General features: G+C 45.8%; 2 protein-coding genes across 4 annotated transcripts in view; both read left to right on the top strand.

Annotated features, from left to right (window-relative positions):
* LOC144891816 (uncharacterized) overlaps positions 1 to 19,879 on the top strand; it is a 1,036,251-nt gene that overhangs the window by 469,866 nt on the left and 546,506 nt on the right. The gene's annotated exons all lie outside the window — the stretch shown is intronic.
* Positions 1 to 19,879, top strand: part of KDM2A (lysine demethylase 2A) — a 73,957-nt gene that overhangs the window by 19,426 nt on the left and 34,652 nt on the right. For all 3 annotated transcript variants that reach the window (XM_068104138.2, XM_068104140.2, XM_068104137.2), the window contains one exon: positions 97 to 408. In XM_068104138.2, the coding sequence (XP_067960239.2) occupies positions 97 to 408 (312 nt within the window). The remainder of the gene's footprint in view (positions 1 to 96; positions 409 to 19,879) is intronic.

The raw sequence follows: 19,879 nt of genomic DNA, 5'->3' as shown, positions 1-19,879 counted from the left end.
TCTTATATAGTAGATGAGTAACTATGAAATGACATTTCATCATGTTGGTACTTTACTTGATCCTTTAACTATCTCGTTTGTTCTTTTCACCCTCAGCCTAAGACCTTAACGATGTTGCACACTGCAGCCACCTCCAAGTCCAGTCATCTTTCATCCACAGCCATTTCTGATGGAAGGGCATCCACAGCCATTTCTGATGGAAGGGCATCCACAGCCATTTCTGATGGAAGGGCATCCACAGCCATTTCTGTAGCCAGCGGGTTTGGGAAGCATCGGCGCACACGCTGTCGGCGCTGTGATGCATGCATGCGAACGGAATGTGGTTCCTGCAACTTCTGCAAGGATATGAAGAAGTTTGGGGGTCCTGGGCGGATGAAGCAGTCCTGCTTGATGCGTCAATGCATTTCAGTATGTGTTCCAAGGCATGGGATGTGTGGGTTGTTTTTTTTTCCTCCCCACCCCCCCTCCCCCTTGTATACAAGATCGAGGCTTGTGAAAGAGCTAACGTCAATCACAAAAAGGACAAATGGACACACAAAGCATACAATAAAGGGAGTGGGAGACAAGATGGGGAGAGAGGGGGAAGCACACAAGTACAACAGCAGAGAACAGGGACAACAGAAGATCCGTGGGAGGGAGAGAGGGCTTGGGGGGAGGAGGCATGGGAAGGCAGGGTAGGGGGGTGGGAAAGGTATAAAACACTTGGACACTGCTACAACTTTCAGGAAAGAAAGAAGTCGGGATTTAAAAAAATACAGTGGATCTGGGGTGAATTAATGGGGGTAGAAGAGATCAAGGTTTTGGATGGGGGAAGATAAGAGATTGTGGTGAACAGCTGTTTTGAAGACATGGAGGGAGGAGTGGGATTGAAGGGAGTGGGGGAGTTTGTTTCAGATGTGGGAGTAAAGAGGAATGAAGGTGAGCAGAGAGTCTTGATTTTGGCAATTTCACCAGAAGAAGGTTTCTGGCAGATCTTGTGCGACCTGTAGGAATATTTGGGGGACAGAGCACAGATAGAGCTGGGGGAGCTAGGCCAGATAGGAGTCGGTCAAAGAGATAATGTGTATTAACATGTCTTCCTTACAGATGCTTTGGATTAGTAAGAGCATCTCTGACAAATAATTTTTTTAAACTATATGCAGTAGTTTCAAGTAACTATTGGTTGTTGCCACAGTATTTATCTCCAATGCAATTGCTATAGTGAAATATGTTTGCTTGTGAATTACAAAAATTCCTCCAATTATTTAAGTAAGTTCAGTTCAGTTCAGTCTAACGTTTAACTGGTGAATTTGGTTTGCAGAAATGTGATCAGGGCAGCCAGCATTAAAAAGAAAAATGTCCCTGCCCACTCGGTCACTGCTCCCCTCCACCATTGTTCGCCTGTTTGTGCCTCCTCCTCCTTTCTAACTCTGGTCCACCAATGTCACAGATCTGCACTTCAACTTCATAGATTGTAATGATCAGTGATTAATAGAGGGAGACTTAAGATATCATCAAGGGCAGCCAGGATCCGAGCCCAGGAAGTGTAAATTTCTCTCCTGCCGTCGACAGTCGTGGCCAAAAATATTGGCACCCTTGCACTTTTTTCAAATAACTCACAATTTTCTATAAAATATAAGTTTAAATTAACAAAACGATTTGGTATCCACAATTCTTTATTTCACTGTTAATATTACCAAACCTTTGTTTTTGATTCAGAACATAATATATCTATCTATAATTCCACTAATCTCTGTGTGTATGTTTGTTTGTATGTTTGTATGTTTGTCTGTGACCGCTGTTTCTCGACAACTACCGGTCCGATATACTTGAAACTTGCCAGGTATATTGCTGGGGACCCGAGGATGTGCCTTTTCAAGGTTTTAAATTAATCGCAGAAGTAGTTACCGAGCTATGTCCAAAAAACGATTCAACCAATCAGAGAGCAGCGAGCTATCACGTGTGCCGAACGTGGCGAACAGACTCTGCCTCGGATGGCACATTTGAGAGCGTATTCATTTATTTCCCGTCGGCAAACTATGTTGGCGCTATGTTGGCGTTAAACTATGTTTTAAAACTAATTAAAACTAATTTGCGATTCTTTCGCTTTCCTGCGATATGCGACCTTCCGGAGCTCCTGTGAGAGCGTGCGCCATTACGGATAGTACAGGTACGGGCATGCCATATGTTGGCGTTAAACTATGTTTTAAAACTAATTAAAACCATTTCATGTAAATAGAGGGGGGGGGGGGATTGTCACTGTACTCGCAAGCCGTTCGCCGTTCGCTTTGGCGTTGCGAATGGACCAAAACATTTCATGGACCAAACCATTTCATGTAAAGCGTTCGCCGTTCGCTTTGGCGTTGCGAATGGACCAAAACATTTCATGGACCAAACCATTTCATGTAAATAGAGGGGGGGGATATAATTTTAGATATATATATAGTACGGGCATGCCCTAGTCCTTTTAAATCAGAAAATAAAAGGAAATGGCATTGACAAAATTATTGACACCCTGGATTTAATCTTTGGTAGCACAGACTTTAGACAAAATAACTGCAGTCAAGTGCTACCTATAGCCATGAATGAGCTTCCAACACTTCTGTACTGGCAGTTTGGCCCACTCCTCTCGTGCAAACTACTCCCATTCTCCCAGATTTGAAGGGTGCCTTCTCCCAACTGCTCTTATCAGATCTCCCCACAGGTGTTCAATGGGATTTAGATCTGGACTTCAGAACAGTCCAGCGTTTTGTCTTGAACCATTCCTGGGTGCTTTTTGAAGTGTGTTTGGGGTCATTGTCCTGCTGCAAGACCCATGACCTTTGACGGAGACCCAGCTTTCTGACACTGGGTTGAACATTGTGTTCCAAAATTCCTTGGTAATCTCCTGATTTCATGATGCCATGCACACATTCAAGGTACCCAGCGCCAGAGGCAGCACAGCAACCCACAACATCACTGAACCTTCTCCATGTTTGACTGTAGGGCAGGTGTTCTTTTCTTTGAAGACTTCATTTTGTTTTCTGTAAACATAGAGATGATGTGCTTTACCAAAAAGCTCGAATTTGGTCTCATATGTCCACAGGACATTCTCCCAGAAGGATATTGGCTTGTTCATGTGTGTTTTGGAAAACTCCAGTTGGGCTTGCTTATGTCTCTCTCTCAGCAGTGGGGTCCTCCTGGGTCTCCTACCATGGAACCCCCTTTCATTCAGATGGCAACGGATGGTGCGAGTTGAAACTGTCGTACCTTGTGTCTGAAGGTGAGCTTGAATCTGTTTGGCAGTTGATCGAGGTGCTTTCTCCACCATTCGAACAATCCTTCGCTGCAATCTTCGATGACGTTTTCTCTTGCAGTCCAGGGAGGTTGGCCAATAGTGCAAAGTGCAATATGCAAAAAAAAGTGCAATATTTTTGGCCACGCCTGCTCACTTAAAGTGAGCACTTAGAAATAGAAATTTCAAAAACAAAGGAAAAAACGAAGTTGGGCTTAATAGACTCGGCTGTCTCACCGGAAACCGAGAGATCTCGCAGAGATGTTCATTTTAACCTCTAAGTATATTCCCTCCAACAAGAAGTACTGTATATACCAAGTATATAGAAGAACCACCTTTAGAGGCCATTTCTCCCCACAGAGCGGGGGTTGGCCTTTTTCGGGCACCGTGGTCCCCTTTTTGAAGCAATGTTTTACGGCCGGATGCCCTTCCTGCCGCCAACCCTGTTGTTCGCCTCTTGCAACGCACAGGGAATTACCAGTGAACTGGTACTCAATTTGCCGACCTCGGAAGGGTGACAGACTGAGTCAACCCCCCCTGGTGTTAATTCAGCGATCGACCGGGATTCAAACCCAGGATCCTAGGATCCCAAGCCGACACCCTAACCGCTAAGCCAACACCAGGCATTATATATACCAAGTATATACTCAACTCGAATCCAATCAACAGGAGGGAGCCCCCATAGGGGCTCGATACACTTCAAGTAGTTAATTTTTCAGTGACGAGGACACCATTACCAGCTGCTTGGATTGATGATACAATCCAATGGGACACTATCACAAGAAACTACATTATGTGGTGTCAATAAACTACATTATTGATAGAGTTGTAGCGATACCTGCAGGTGCTCTGCAGAGTCAAAATAAAATGCAGTTTTTTTTTGTTTTTTTTTCTTTGTTTTTTTTTCTTTCAGTTGAGGCAGATTTCTGGTTTGGCTTGACCACCTCCAGTGAGGCTGTGACCTGCCCTTGGATTGGATTTGGATTTTAGCCCATAAATTGGCACGAGGGATCATCCTTATAGACCTTGTCTCAAACTGAATATAGCTACTGGCCATGGTGAGAGTTTGATTATTGCTGTGTGAAAGAGCTAACGTCAATCACAAAAAGGACAAATGGACACACAAAGCATACAATAAAGGGAGTGGGAGACAAGATGGGGAGAGAGGGGGAAGCACACAAGTACAACAGCAGAGAACAGGGACAACAGAAGATCCGTGGGAGGGAGAGGGCTTGGGGGGAGGAGGATATAGCCTGAGGATATAGCCACGAGATAGGTTCTCACTTGTGGCCAGTCGCCACATTTCCGACAGATGCTGTGCAAAAAGGCATCCTCTAAAGGTTCGCACGGCACCTGGGCCAAGGCCTGAATAACCAAAGGCAGACTCGATGAAGGAACCAGATGCTTCAATTGAGGTCTCTTCAAAAAGAAGAACCTGGCAAGTTTAGATAATATGATGCTCGATGATTAAACTAAATAATTTCCCGGAAAACGTTTTTGAACCTCCCCAATAGCCGTGTGATAACCCCGAATTGTGGTGAAAATTAACCCCTTATGAAATAGGGAGACAGAGGTCAGCCACCTTTTCTTAAGGGGCAACACCTGGATCCACCTCTTGATCCCAGCACCATCTGCAGAAAACTGCCACACAGGAATCGTAGGCAATTTGGGTGGATTCTCCCAATGGTGAAGAATCACTTGAAAAATTCTACAAGCCAGAGCCGAATCCGGATCTTAACCAAAATCTAATCTTTTCGTCCTTGTCACATACGCTACATCTCTGCCAAATTTGGATTCATGATGGCACCGGGTGGTAACAGAGGCAGGCCTTTCTGAAAGGCCTGCCTCTTACATAGATCTCTTGAGTCAAGGCATGCTAGAGCTGAGGGCTACTTGGCTGCCTCTTCATTGAGCAAGTTCCTCCCTCTCCTCCAGCCCTTCTTGAAGGCATCACTTTTTTGTATACCAGGTGAACGGATCGGGACGCAACAGAACAAAAGAAACAGTAGAGAGAGAGAGAGAGAGGGGTAAAACACCAACAACAGGGTTGAAGGACAAAATAGAGGGAGACTTGGACAAATAATGGGTGAGGGGAGGAATGAGGGAAATGGGAGTATGCATGGTGTGGACAAGATGGATACAGAAGCAAATTATCAGGAAGGAAATTTGGAGGTGTGATAGAAAAGATAATGTTTTTGGATTGGGGATGATCTGAGATTGTTAACATTTGTCTTGAAGACATGGAGGGAAGAATGAGATTGAAGAGAGTGTGAAAATTGGTTCCACAGATTTTTTTTTTTTTTTTTGTATACAAGATCGAGGCTCGTGAAAGAGCTAACATTAATCACAAAAAAAGTCAAACCGACACATAAAACACAAAGAATAAGGGAGCGGTCGACAACATGGGGAGAGAGGGGGAAGGACACAAACACAACATTTGAGAACAGGGACATTGGGAGAAATGTGGGAGGGGGAGGGCTTGGGGGGAGGTGGGAGGTATAAAACATGAACACTGCAAGGACTTCCAGGAAAGAAGTTGGAATTTCAAAAAAAAAAAAGTGTATCTGGGGTGAATTAGCGGGGGTAGAAAATATCAAGGTTTTGGATGGGGGAAGATAAGAGATGGTGGTGAACAGCTGTTTTAAAGACCTGGAGGGAGGAGTGGGATTGAAGGGAGTGGGGGAGTTTGTTCCAGAGGTGGGAGAAAAGGGGAATGAAAGAGTGAAGGTGAGCAGAGAGCCTAGATTTTGGCACTTTAACCATAAGAGGGTTGCAGGCAGATCTTGTGCGACCTGAAGGAATATTGGGGGACAGAACACAGAGAGAGCTGGGGGAGCAAGACTGGAGAGGAGTCGGTAGAAGACAGAAAGACCACCAACCTGCCTGCGGTGAGTGAGTGAAAGGCCCTCGGAGTTAACTTCATTGCAGGAGATTCCAATGATTCTGAAAGCTTTGGTTTCAATAGCGTGAAGCCGAGCGAGGTGTGAGGCAGGAGCACTGGCCCAGAGGGGGGAACAGTATGCCATTGAGCTGCGGATGAAAGCCTTGTATGTGGTGAGGACCTCAGGTGTGCCAAGGAAGGACTTCGCACGACGGAGGATGCCCAGTCGGCGACTGGCTTTTGAGGCCATCTTGGAAATGTGGTTTTCCCAAGAAAGATCATGGCAGATAGTGAGACCCAAAAGCTTGAGCGACAGAACTTCTTGTAGAGGATTGTTGAATCCACATCCACAGATGGGAGAAAGAGGAACAAACTGGTGGAGGTGAGCAGCGGTTCTGGATTTTGGGAGTTTCCCAAGGAGGTTGATTGATGGTATGTGCCTTGCAGAAACCTTAGGGGGGACAAAGTACGGAAAGAACAAAGTTTATGTTCTTGAAAGAACAGAGGGTGAAAGACCAGAAAAGAGGCGGTAGCGGATAGAGACCACCGACCTGCTTCTGATGGACTGATAGACTCAACTTCATCATGGAATATTCCAATAATCTTGAAGGCCTTTGTTTCCATGGCATCAGGCTGAGCAAGGTGTGAGGCAGGGGGCTCCAACCCAGAGGTGAGAGAAGTATTCCATTAAGCTGTGCATGAAGGCCTTGCAGGTGGATTGGAGTTCAGCTGTGCCATGGAAGGACTTTGTACAATGCAGGATGTCTAGTGGATGACCGGCTTTGGAGGCCAACTTTAAAATGTGGCTTGCCCAAGAAAGTTCATGGCTGATAGTGAGACCCAGGAGTTTGAGCGACTGAATTTTTTTATTTTCTATACTCAGCCGAGGCTCGTGTAAGAGCCAACACATAGAACATATCATAAATGGAGTGGGAGACAAGAGGGGAGGAGGGAGAGGGAAACATGAATACAACAACAACATGCATTTTACCCTCTCAGACCACTACATTTTTGATGAACCCCCTCAGCGCACATTGTACATTGAATGGAGTTCACTCCGACACCCTTCCTGCACACAGCACAGGGCCATTTCCCAGTTCTTTCCACCTCACCACATGCTTTACCACTTGCCATCACCTTCGTCTTTCCGATATTCACCTTCAGACCTTTTGTCTCCATACATTCCTTCCACTTGTTCAGCTTTTCCTTCAGTCCATCCATACTTTCCGCAATCAACACCAGATCATCTGCATACAACAACTCCCACGGTAAACCCTCCTTTACGTTCTGAGCCATCACCTCCATCACAGCTACAAATAGTAATGGACTTAGTACCGACCCCTGATGCACTCCCACCTTCACCTCAAACTCACCACTGTTCCCGTCCTTCGTCCTTACAGCTGTGCACGCTCTTTTGTACATTGCCATCACCACTCTGATCAACCATTCCTCCCCTCCTAACTTCCTCATTGCCCATGTCAATACTTTGCGTGGAACCCTATCGAATGCTTTCTCCAGATCAACAAACCCAAGAAACAACTTCTTCCTCTTCTCCATGTACTTCTCCTGCAACTGCCTCACAATAAAAAGCGCGTCTGTCGTTCCTCTTCCTGGCATAAATCCAAACTGCATTTCGTCGATCTTCACTGTCTTCCTTATCCTCCTCTCCAACACCCTTTCCAATACCTTCATTCCATGCTCCAATAACTTTATCGCTCAGTACGAGCCACCATCTAGAGGGTCACCTTTCCCCTTGTATGAGGGACGAGGGACGAGGGTACTCAGTTCCCAATCCACTGGAATGCGGCCTTCTTTCACCGCCAGATTACAGATCTCTGTCATTCTCTTCGCACCCCAACTTCCTGCTGCCTTCAACATATCTCCCACAACTCCCGTCGGCCCTCCCGCTTTTCTACTCTTCATTGCTTTTATCGCTTCCTCAACTTCCTTCTCAGTTATCTTCTCTGCCGGTCCTAAAACTGGGTTACTCTCTATGTTGCCATCCCATTCATTCTCTGTATTCAACAGCATTTCCATATATCTTTTCCATCTTCCTTTAATTCCATCTGGGTCCACAACGATTTGTCCCACTTCATCCTTCAAGCAACTCACCCCCATCACATCACACCTCTCTTTCGCTGTCTGCTTTGCAATCCTGAAAACTGCTCTCTGACCCTCTTCCGAATCCAAGCATTCTCCGAACATTTTCCTACATGCCTCCTGTGCCTTTGCTACCTCTTTCTTTGCAGCCTTCTTGGCTGCCTTATAACTTTCATGCTCTGCTGTTTCTGCTCCCGTACCCTTCGCCTTCTGCCACGCCTTGAACTTCTTCCTCTTCTCGTCAATCCTCTTTCCAACTTCATCATCCCACCACCATGTTTCCGAGTGCCTCGGTGGTCCTTTTGTCCATCCACATACCTCACCAACGGCTCCCAACCGACTAGCTTTCATTGACATCCAACCACTTTCAAGCTCAACCACATCATCCTCTACCCTACTCAGCCTCTCTTTTAATGCCTCCCTTACTGTCACCTCTTTCAACCTCCACACCTTCATTCTCGGTTGGTACTTCACCCGCCGAGCTCTCCTCGCACCTTTCACCCTTATGTTGCAGACAACCAAGTGGTGCTGTGAAACAGCCTCCTCCCCCGGGATCACCTTTGTGTCCCGGAGGTGCCCCCTATCTCGCCTACGCACCATCAGGTAGTCAACGGTTGTCGTCGACCCACCTGACGTGTATGTCACAAGCTTATTATCCTCTTTCTGGAACTGAGTATTACAAATCAACAACTCAGCTCCATCAGCAAACTCCAAAATCCTTTCACCTTCTCCATTTCTCACACCATATCCGTAACCCCCATGAACTCCCTCAAAACCATCCATACTCCTTCCCACATGTCCATTTAGGTCACCTCCTATGACAACAACTACCTCATCTTTCACGTTTTCCATCAGCTTCTCTATCGCACACCAGAACTTGACCTTCTCTTCATCGCTCCGACCAACCTGCGGAGCATATCCCGAGATGACGTTCACCAAGAGCTTTCCAATCATCATTTTCACCATCATCAACCTATCACTCACTGTAGTCACACTCACCACACTGTCTACAAACTCCTCAGAAAACAGGACACCAACACCATTCATGCCCTCCAGGCACCCTTGCCACACAAACTTGTATTTCTGTCCCTACCTACCCTTCACCATTCTCACACCACTTCCCTTCCATCTCGTCTCTTGCACACAACATCTCAACACACAACATACACACAACATACTTTACTCATCTTCTGACCAATACTTCCACCACTTCTCCTGATCTCCCTGTCATTGTCCCTACATTCCATGTCCCAAACCTCAGAAACCGATCTCCACTTTGGGCTGTACCCTGCCCATATGTAGTTGTAATTGTCATGGTTCTCTTTTTGAGGCAATGTTTTTATGGCCGGATGCCCTTCCTGACGCCAACCCTCTTAGTCGTCTCTTACGACACGCAGGGATATGGTGTACCTATTCTAATCCAGGGTACACACTGGGAAACGTTTAAAACATGGAAATTCGGGGGGGGGGGGCATCACGGCTGCGGGGGCCCCGTCAGCACCACGCCACGTTTGCCCGGTCAGTACCACACCCTTGGAAAGGACTTCGATGCTGTGGAAAGATCGAAGCAAGCCTCCTTGCTCGAGCGAACTGGAAGCGGAAGTCCATATATATAAGCACATAAAAAAAATAATGTGCACATATATATAATAGTGTAGCAGCATAGCAAACCTGTTGTGCATTTTGTGATACAAGCACCAAATTTGGTACACTAGTAGACTATCATATTATGAAAAGATCTGGATATTGGGCCATCTCAGATTCAGAGATTTGATTTTTGCAAGATTTCGATTCGATTGGGATCGAAGAGAACACCTTCTTCGTCTTCTGTACAGTGAAGTTGCCAGCCCTGAATTCTCTGGCTACATCTGGGTGCTTCATTGGGAGTGCAACCGTGTCCCTCAGGTGAACAGGGACCCACCTGGCATAGTGTGTGTGGTCTAAGGCATGGAACCATGGGACCAGTTCCGTCAGGGCATCAAGGTACGTCGTGAATGAAGCCTGCCGCAGAGAACGCACGTAGACCAGTACCAACATCTCTAGTTCCAGCACAGTTGCCCAGTACTGAAAGTTGGGAATGTCTTCTCTCTGGTGACACCAGTCTTCGAACTCAGGCAGGTCTTCTGCATCATCAGCATATGTCATACAGTGGCGTTCATACGCACGGTGTTGCAGGATGTGCAGTGCCGCTGCAGTGATTTGATGAGCTCTTCTTGTGCGGGTGACGTGGGCAGCTCGTAGGAAGGAGTCGGCCGTCCCTGGCGTTGCAATCTCAGCTTGCAAAATCTGCAAATCTTGCAAAAATCAAATCTCTGAATCTGAGATGGCTCAATATCCAGATCTTTTCATAATATGATAGTCTACTAGTGTGCCAAATTTGGTGCTTGTATCACAAAATGCACAATTCTTTTGAATATTTGGGCTAAGCCGCCCCACTATAAGGATATAATATATTGTGGGCTTTCACTAAAAAATACTAGCAAATAATAACGGCGGGGTAGCAGAAAAGGAGGTGGAGTTGAGAGGTTGGGGTATTAAATCAAGCCTCTCAAAATATCAGCACCACACACCACGTCGGCCCAGAGCCTGGCGCGAAGTCCAAGGGCATCAGCACGTCATCCGAAAACAGCTCCGGTTGGTGCGAACCACTCGGTCAATGGCGCGAACCAGGTCCCGACACGCCCTTGCTCGCTCGGCCCCGATGAAGGCCTCGCTGGGTGTTTTCCAAACGGGCAAAATCGCCCAAGCCACGCTGGATTTCGGCGGCGGAAAGCAGCCACGAAGCGACGATATTCGGTCAGGCTGTAATGCGAACACCACGGAGGGAAACATGAATGAAGACCTTAAAAAGCACAGGGCCCAGAACACTGCCTTGAGGAACTCCAGCCTGCACAGGAAGAAAAGAGAGAATTCCATTTAGAGCCACCCGTTGACAATGATTATGACGAACTTTCTCAAAAGGATTGTTACCTCCGCCACGAAAGGTGGATGGAGGTGATGTTTTCACCCCTGTCTGCCTGTGAACAAGATATGTCAAAAACTTGTGGACGGATTCGGACGAAATTTGTCAGAGATTTCGCGAATGTGACAAGAACGAAATGATTCGATTTTTGTGAAGATCCGGATTCGGATCCGGATTCTAGAATTTTTCAAGTGATTCGTCACCATTGGGAGATTGCACCAAAAACGATACATAGCAGGATATCTCAACGTTTTGGATGGATTTGGATGAAACTTGGTGGACCGGTTTGGTGTGTGACAAGGAAGAATCGATTCAATTTTGATGAAGATCTGCATCTGGATCCAGCTCGTAGAATTTTTAAGTGATTCTTCACCATTGAGATGGCTCTACTGAGTGCCGTTCTCGTTTTTAAAAGTACAAGTGGGCCTGTCGGTCCATTGGACCAAAATTTACATTGGTCTTCATGGCCTTGTAGTCCAGACATTTTACGCAAAAAAAAGGGTCAACCTCACACTAATTGCAACAGAAGCAAACTCAACTGATTTTGTATCCTCAATATGTTCTGAATGAGGAAAAAAAAGTGTTAAGGAATTGCATGGGTGGAAAGTTTTGAAAAATGCATAAATATGATCCTACCAAAAAACCGATTTTTAGCCCTTTCTGCTAGATTTGACTATGCTGTATTTCTTTTCCTTGAAGCAAAAAAACATCTATATAATAATAGCGTCCGCTGATTGGACAGTCGAAGGCGACAGCAAGCCGTCCGCTGATTGGACAGTCGAAGGCGACAGCAAGCCGTCCGCTGATTGGACAATCCTGAGCATGCATTTGTGCCGGTGTCATCGATCGCGGTGTACGCTATACTAACCTCATCAGGTGGGTTTTCCATAATTTCCTCCAGCTATAATAGTTAGCTAGCTATTTATTACATTATGTTACATTGTACATATTCTGCTAACTAGTTTAAACACGCCGCGCACGCCACAACTACAGTGCTCTTTTCTGAGTTATGAACCCTCTAACATCCTCTTAGTGTAGCAGCATAGCAAACCTGTTGTGCATTTTGTGATACAAGCACCAAATTTGGCACAAATGTACATTAATATGTTGCGAACATTTTCAGATATTGGGCCACTTGAAATTCCGTAATTTTTTTTTTCAAATTTTTTCAAATTTCGTAATTTCAAATTTTTCGGGTGACACCGTCACAATTTCGGTCTTCGAGGCCGGCCGATATAGTGGGGCGGCTTAGCCCAAATATTCAAAAGAATTGTGCATTTTGTGATACAAGCACCAAATTTGGCACAAATGTACATTAATATGTTGCGAACATTGTGTGGTCAGCAATGAAGACGAGAGTCTGAATTACATGTATGCAAAAGACCTTGTGAACCAGTGAAGCAAATACATGGGTAAGCATGAATTAAATCTAGGGCATGATATAATTTCCATGATGTTTACCTCTACACTCAATGGTGGAAGGAGGTAATGTTTTGATCCCAGCTTGTCTGTTTGTCTGTTAGTCCACAAAATTCCAGACAAAGCTTGTAGTAGTGGTAGTTGTAGTGGTAGTGGTGATAACAGAAATTGTTATATAGAACTGAACTTATATTATTATTATATGCAGAAAATAACTTCATTTCTATATGCCCTGCAGTGGACAGGTTAATTGGTTTATGCACTGAAGGGGTCACCCTGGTGTGCACTGCTGTGTTCTGCCTCACTGAGTTGTTCAGGTATGATGTACTCAGCACAAGCTTCCGGTCGGCCCGGAGGTGGGGGTGCGGGGCCTGTCACGGAACGTCAAAACAAACGGCCTGCCGGGGCCGCCCAAAAGTCGGGCGTGAGGGGCGCGTCCACTAATGGAACGCCTCTCGCTTCCCAGATCGAGGGCCACGTGGTCAGGAGAACCTCGTCCCTTCCGGTCACACTTTGCCTATCGGCCGGCCTCGAAGACAGAAATTGTGACGGTGTCACCCGAAAAATTTGAAATTACGAAATTTGAAAAAATTTGAAAAAAAAAATTACGGAATTTCAAGTGGCCCAATATCTGAAAATGTTCGCAACATATTAATGTACATTTGTGCCAAATTTGGTGCTTGTTTCACAAAATGCACAATTCTTTTGAATATTTGGGCTAAGCCGCCCCACTATCTGCACATCCCTGACTAGGATCCAGTTCCAAACATGCACGTTTTCAACCGTGCGTGCATATTTTTCAACATGCATATTTTTTTTTCCACTTTCAGGAAATGGAGGCATATGAACAGTGTGTCATTTGCAAGCAGTCTGTGGACGGAGGAGGGTCGTCAGTATCAACACTTGGAGAGAAGGGAAGTTCATCTATCAACCAGGCCAGTAAAAAAAGGGGAGACAATATTCATGCTGTACCTGGTGATAAGATACACAAAGACTGTCGCTGGACATACATTAATCCACAACAGATAGCCAAGGACACCAGGCAACAAGAGTCAGAAATAAGTACAAGCAGTGAGAGTCCTACACTAAGATCGACTACAGGGAGGTTCTCTTACAGTACTGATTGCCTGTTTTGTGGCACACCAGCTCAGTTTGGATAAAAGAGAAAGAAGCCAAGTGAAGTCAGTGTTTTCCAAGTCAGGACAATTGAATTCAAGGACACGCTTTTGGCAACATGTCATGCACGAGGTGATGACTGGTCAGAGACTGTGAAGGCACGGATTCTGCATGTGCATGACCTACATGCAGCAGATGCAGTCTACCACCAGACTTGCAGTGTGAATTTTCGCACATACAAGCAGATACCAGTAGTGTATCAGACAAACACAGAAGACTCCAAGAGGATGAAGGCTGGTCGGCCTTTCGTTGATGAGAGGACAGCAGCATTCTTGGAGGTTGTGAAGTATATAGAAGAAAATGATGACGAGCAGATCACCATAAATGATCTAATTGACCTCATGCAGCAGAAGCTTGCACACAGTGAACATGAACCATACGGTTACACCCATATGAAGAGGAGTCTGCAAAAACACTTCGGTGAGAAGATAATATACACCGAGATCAATGGGAAACCAAACGTGGTTACCATCAGGACAACAGCCAGGGTGGTGCTGCAAGACTACTATGAGACACAGCAGAAACAAACAAACACAGAAGATCAAGAGAAGATCAAGCTTGTGCAGGCAGCTGCAAAGCTCATCAAACAAGATATCAAAGACATCGGGTTATCCTATGAGTCTTACCCAGCTCTTGATGACATAGAATCGCAAGAGGCTGGCGTCAGATTTCTTCCAGATACTCTTCGCGTGCTCCTGGAAGAACTATTTGCCGAGACCAAAACTCAAGCCAAAGTGGCGGCAATTGGACAAGCAATGATGCAGGCAACTAGACCAAGAGTCATGTTAGCACCACTTCAGTTTGGGGTGGGCGTGCAACTATATCACCACTTTGCATCGCGGTTCCTCATTGATACTCTTCATCACCTTGGGTTTTGTTGTGCATACCAGGAGGTGCACCAGTTTGAAAGAAATGCAGCCAAATTCCATGGAACAAACATTCCTGACCTATCGACAGAGTTTGTCCAATATGTAGCTGACAATGTCGACCATAACATCCGCACGCTTGATGGCCTTGGTACATTCCATGGTATAGGAATGATTGCAGCCATAACCCCTGGAATTAGATCAAGGCAGCCAATCCCCAGGATCAAGGCTACTTCCTTGGATGTGGCAATGGTTGGAAGGGTACAAGTACGGTACCACAAAGACGAAAGGCACAATTTGACGGCACTGACCTACCAGAAGCTTATCAACCTTCAGGTCCAGAACAGCTGTGAAAATCTTGATGTCCGGTGGAAAGCATCCGTCCTCTTTGGGTCTCCCAGACCTGCATGGTCAGGAATGATGCAGTTCGTGCATTATGGTGACCACCCTGGCAAAGCAACTGTTATGCTTCTGCCGATGATCGATCTGAATCCCAGTGATAGCACATGCATATTCTCGACCCTGACATTTGTTAGTGAGCATGCACGATGCCACAATGTCACCCCAATAATCACGTTTGATCAGCCACTCTGGTGGAAGGCTCTCATGATTATCAACTCTGAGCCAATGGAAAGTGATCTGAGACGAATAGTCTTGCGTTTGGGTGGCTTCCATGCAGAAATGAGCTTCCTCGGTTGCATCGGACACTTGATGGCCTCATCTGGGCTACAAGAACTGCTGGAGTTGATCTATGCCCCAAATACAGTAATCCACATGATGTGTGGCAAAGCTGTTGCACGAGCAGTTCGTGCACACTCAATTGTTGATGCAGCCCTCAATGCACTGATGCTATCAAACGTGTTCGATTTCCATCTACCACAGCAATCTGGAACTCCAGACAACAGTAAGGATGGAGAGTCAGAGTCAGCCGAAGCAGCTGCAGCTGCAAGGCCACCGGATCATCAGATAACAGATGGAAGCAGAGATGTGGACCTGGAGGGAGCTTATAAGATCTATGAGAAGCTGATAAATGGGGCTATATCTGCTGAAGAAGTTTGTCAGTCTGAAGTTCTAGTGAGAATCAAAGACCGCCTTCAAAAGCACATCGAGTCCACCAAGAAGTCCTCTAGAACTTCAGCTCTCTGGGTTCAGTGCATGGACATGCTGGACATCCTACGAAAATACATCAGTGCAGAACGCACTGGAAACTGGGCCTTACATCTGCAGGCTATCCAGGACATGCTACCCTATCTGGCAGCATCAGCACACAATCGTTACACCAAATCTGCCAGGGTGTACCTTCAGCAGATGCACAACCTCAAGACTGAACACCCAGAAGTCCAACAACGTTTTGAGGAAGGGTTCCACGTGATTCGGCGAAGCGATCGCCTATGGGCAGGTCTCTCACCTGACCTGGTCATTGAGCAGGTTCTGATGAGAAGTTTAAAAACCAGTGGTGGGCTCACACGAGGGCGAGGGGTTTGTGCCAGTTCAGACAACCCTACCCCCTGCTCCTGAAAAGCTTCTGCGGGTCATCAAGTGCAACTGCCAGGCTGACTGCAGCACCCTGAGATGCACATGCAAAAAGAACAATATCGAGTGCACTCCGGCATGTGGAAACTGCAGGGGATCCAGCTGCACTAACTCAATACAGATGCCCTGTGACGACGATGATGACATTGTGTAGTGTTATATGTATTCTGTACACATATTTAATTGGTTCAATCGTTTGATCAACAGTTGATCAGTTATGTGATGATGTGATCAAAATAAATTATTATCACTGATACTCTGTATGTGTTTTTTTTGCTTCAAGGAAAAAAATACAGCATAGTAAAATCTAGCAGAAAGGGCTAAAAATCGGTTTTTGGGTAGGATCATATTTATGCATTTTTCAAAACTTTTCACCCATACAATTCCTTAACACTTTTTTTTCCTCCTTCAGGACATATTGAGGATACAAAATCAGTTGAGTTTGCTTCTGTTGCAATTAGTGTGAGGTCAAGTCACATTATTACTGGACTATTGCAGCATACCTGCCTGCCGTACTGCTTGAGCATTAGCTTATCTTTCACCAAGCCCAGATGTGCTTGGGCCAGAGGGGGAGGGGTGGGAGGATTGTATCGAATAGAATGATCGTTTTAAGGCCATTTTCCCCGCTGGAGCGAGGGTTAGCCTTGCGGGCCCCATGACAATCATGGTTCCCTGTTTGAGGCAATGTTTTTATGGCCGGATGCCCTTCCTGACGCCAACCCTTAATCGCCTCCTACGATGCGCAGGGATACGGTGTACCTATTTTAAGCCGGGGTACACACCGGGATCATTCATCCCAGCAAGCTGGTACTCAGGATTGTATGTTCGATATTATTGACAAATTATGCCAATATTATTATTGTTAATATTAATTGTATTAATTAATGTTTTTTTTACAATTTGATCATTGTTTTAGTTATTTATTTTATAATTGGCGTGCTATGCCGTAGATTGTAGAAGGACCTACCTATTAAGTTGCTCAACACACGTTAACATTGCATATGTTTAAAACATTCTTCCGGATTTATTGTAGTTAACTAGTCGGGGACCGGTGGATAGAAAACGCCCATGAAAACGATTTGTTTGGGGGGGGGGGAGGGGGGGGCAGTGTATAGGCAACTAAGTGCTGCCTCGCATGCTACCGGAGATTTATGTTTTAGCAACGTTAAGGTAGGGCATGGCTATTGTTAATATATTGTTTGACCTGAACTGCATGAAAATCAAAATGCCAGCCCAGTGGGTGGATTCAGCCTCCCTAATGACGTCGTCATGGGTGGAGTCAAGCCAGCTGTACCAACCAATGGGTGTAAAGCGAGAAGCAGAAAAGTGCTGCTACTTTAATATATATAAGATTAGTCTCATCAACCCAGGAGATTATGACGATCGTGCTGGTGTATCACGTACCACATCAGAGCCCCAGTAGAACCCCACAAAAAAACATGACACACACACATACACGCACACCTCATCCATTTATAGTAGAAATGGAAGGATTTGCCGGGACGGTCCTTTCGGAGAGAGCGAGTGTGAGAGATTTCTCAGGATTGAAAGACATATTCCAAATGTTCGACCAGATTGTGATTTTGTCAATTCTGAAGAGGTTTAACAGGCTGCAGCCTGCCTGTCAGAAGGATGAGGGCAGAGGATGGAGCAAATAGATAAGGGATGTCACGGCAGGGGGTGGAGTCGTCAGCAAATAGATAAGGATGAGGGATGTCACGGCAGAGGATGGAGTCGTCAGCAAATAGATAAGGATGAGGGATGTCACGGCAAAGGATGGAGTCGTCAGCAAATAGATAAGGATGAGGGATGTCACGGCAGAGGATGGAGTCGTCAGCAAATAGATAAAGATGAGGGATGTCACTGCAGAGGATGGAGTCGTCAGCAAATAGATAAGGATGAGGGATGTCAAGGCAGAGGATGGAGTCGTCAGCAAATAGATAAGGATGAGGGATGTCACGGCAGAGGATGGAGTCGTCAGCAAATAGATAAGGATGAGGGATGTCATGGCAGAGGATGGAGTCGTCAGCAAATAGATAAGGATGAGGGATGTCATTGCAGAGGATGGAGTCGTCAGCCAGTAGATAAGGATGAGGGATGTCACTGCAGAAGATGGAGTCGTCAGCAAATAGATAAGGATGAGGGATGTCACGGCAGAGGATGGAGTCGTCAGCAAATAGATAAGGATGGGTGTCACGGCAGAGGGTGGAGTCATCAGCCAATAGATAAGGATGATGGATGTCACGGCAGAGGATGGAGTCGTCAGCAAATAGATAATGATGAGGGATGTCACTGCAGAAGATGGAGTCGTCAGCAAATAGATAAGGATGAGGGATGTCACGGCAGAGGGTGGAGTCGTCAGCAAATAGATAAGGATGAGGGATGTCACGGCAGAGGATGGAGTCGTCAGCAAATAGATAAGGATGAGGGATGTCACAGCATAGGGATCTAAGTCAAACTTGGTACAAGTATGTAGAATGATGCAAGTATGAACTGATTAGATTTTGGGGTCAAGAGGTCAAAGGTCAGAGGTTCCATGAAGTAAAAATTATGTTACAGCACTAACTTGTGAACCAGTTATGGGAGTTTGACCAAGCTTGGTATAAGTATACATTATGATGGGAAGATTAGCTGATTAGATTTCAGCATCAAGAGGTCAAAGGTCAGAGTCTGTAATAGGTTTTACTTCCCACGATAACTTAAGAATGGCTGAAGGGAACCAAGTCAAACTTGGTACAAGTATTTATATGTTGTAAAGATAAACAGATTAGATTATGGGGTCAAAGGTCAGAGGTGCCATGAGGTCAAAATTATGTTGCAGTGCTAACTTCCCCTTCGCTCCCACCTCTTGTTCATATGTGTGTTGTACCGTCCACCAAACAGTGGACGCTGTCTGATAATATGGACCAACTTCTATCTACCCATCCCAACTCTCTCTTCCTCATATGTGGTGATTTCAATTATTGTCACCATGCCAGTTGGCCTGGTGTGGGTACCTCTCTCAGCAGCCATGGCTCCTCAGCAAAGGACTTCTGTGACTCACTGGGACTGACACAATCTGTCAATTTCCCAACCCGGATCTCAGTCAACGGAGCATCTTCTCTTCTGGACTTGGTTATGACTAAATTCCCTGAAAATGTCTGCTGCTCTTCTTCTGCTCCAATCGGCTCATCTGATCATGTACTTGTTAAAGTGGACATCTCTCTGACCATTCTCAGAGAGCCTCCTCAGCGTCGACAAGTCTGGCATTTCACTCAGGCCAACTGGCACGGCCTTCAAGCAGCCATCAATCATCTGGACTGGTCTCCCATCTCTACCGCCTCTGACATCAACTCATCCTGGGAATTCTTCCAAAGTAAATTGCTCTCTCTCATGCACAGATTTATCCCATCTCGTCTTCAGCTGTCATACCCTTTCTCCCATCCATGGTACACGGAATCTTGTGGTGAGGATGTTGCCCAGAAACAACTTGCCTTCGTCTCCTGGAAAGCAAATCCAATGGAAGGAAATCTCATCTCCTTTCACAAAGCCCGAAACAAGTGTGTGTCCACCCTCAGGAGAGCCAGGAAACGATATCTCTCCGTTCTCATGACCGAACTCTCTTATCTGTCTCCCTCTTCCAAATCCTGGTGGCGTCTGGTCAAATCTGTTTCTGGTGTTTGTGCCCCCTCCATCCCCTCCCTCACTTC

Source organism: Myxine glutinosa, chromosome 4, assembly GCF_964187855.1.
Source record: "Myxine glutinosa chromosome 4, kmMyxGlut1.1, whole genome shotgun sequence".
Taxonomy (NCBI): domain Eukaryota; kingdom Metazoa; phylum Chordata; class Myxini; order Myxiniformes; family Myxinidae; genus Myxine; species Myxine glutinosa.
The sequence above is the reverse complement of the archived record's forward strand: the minus strand, read 5'-3'. Positions and strand labels throughout refer to the sequence as shown.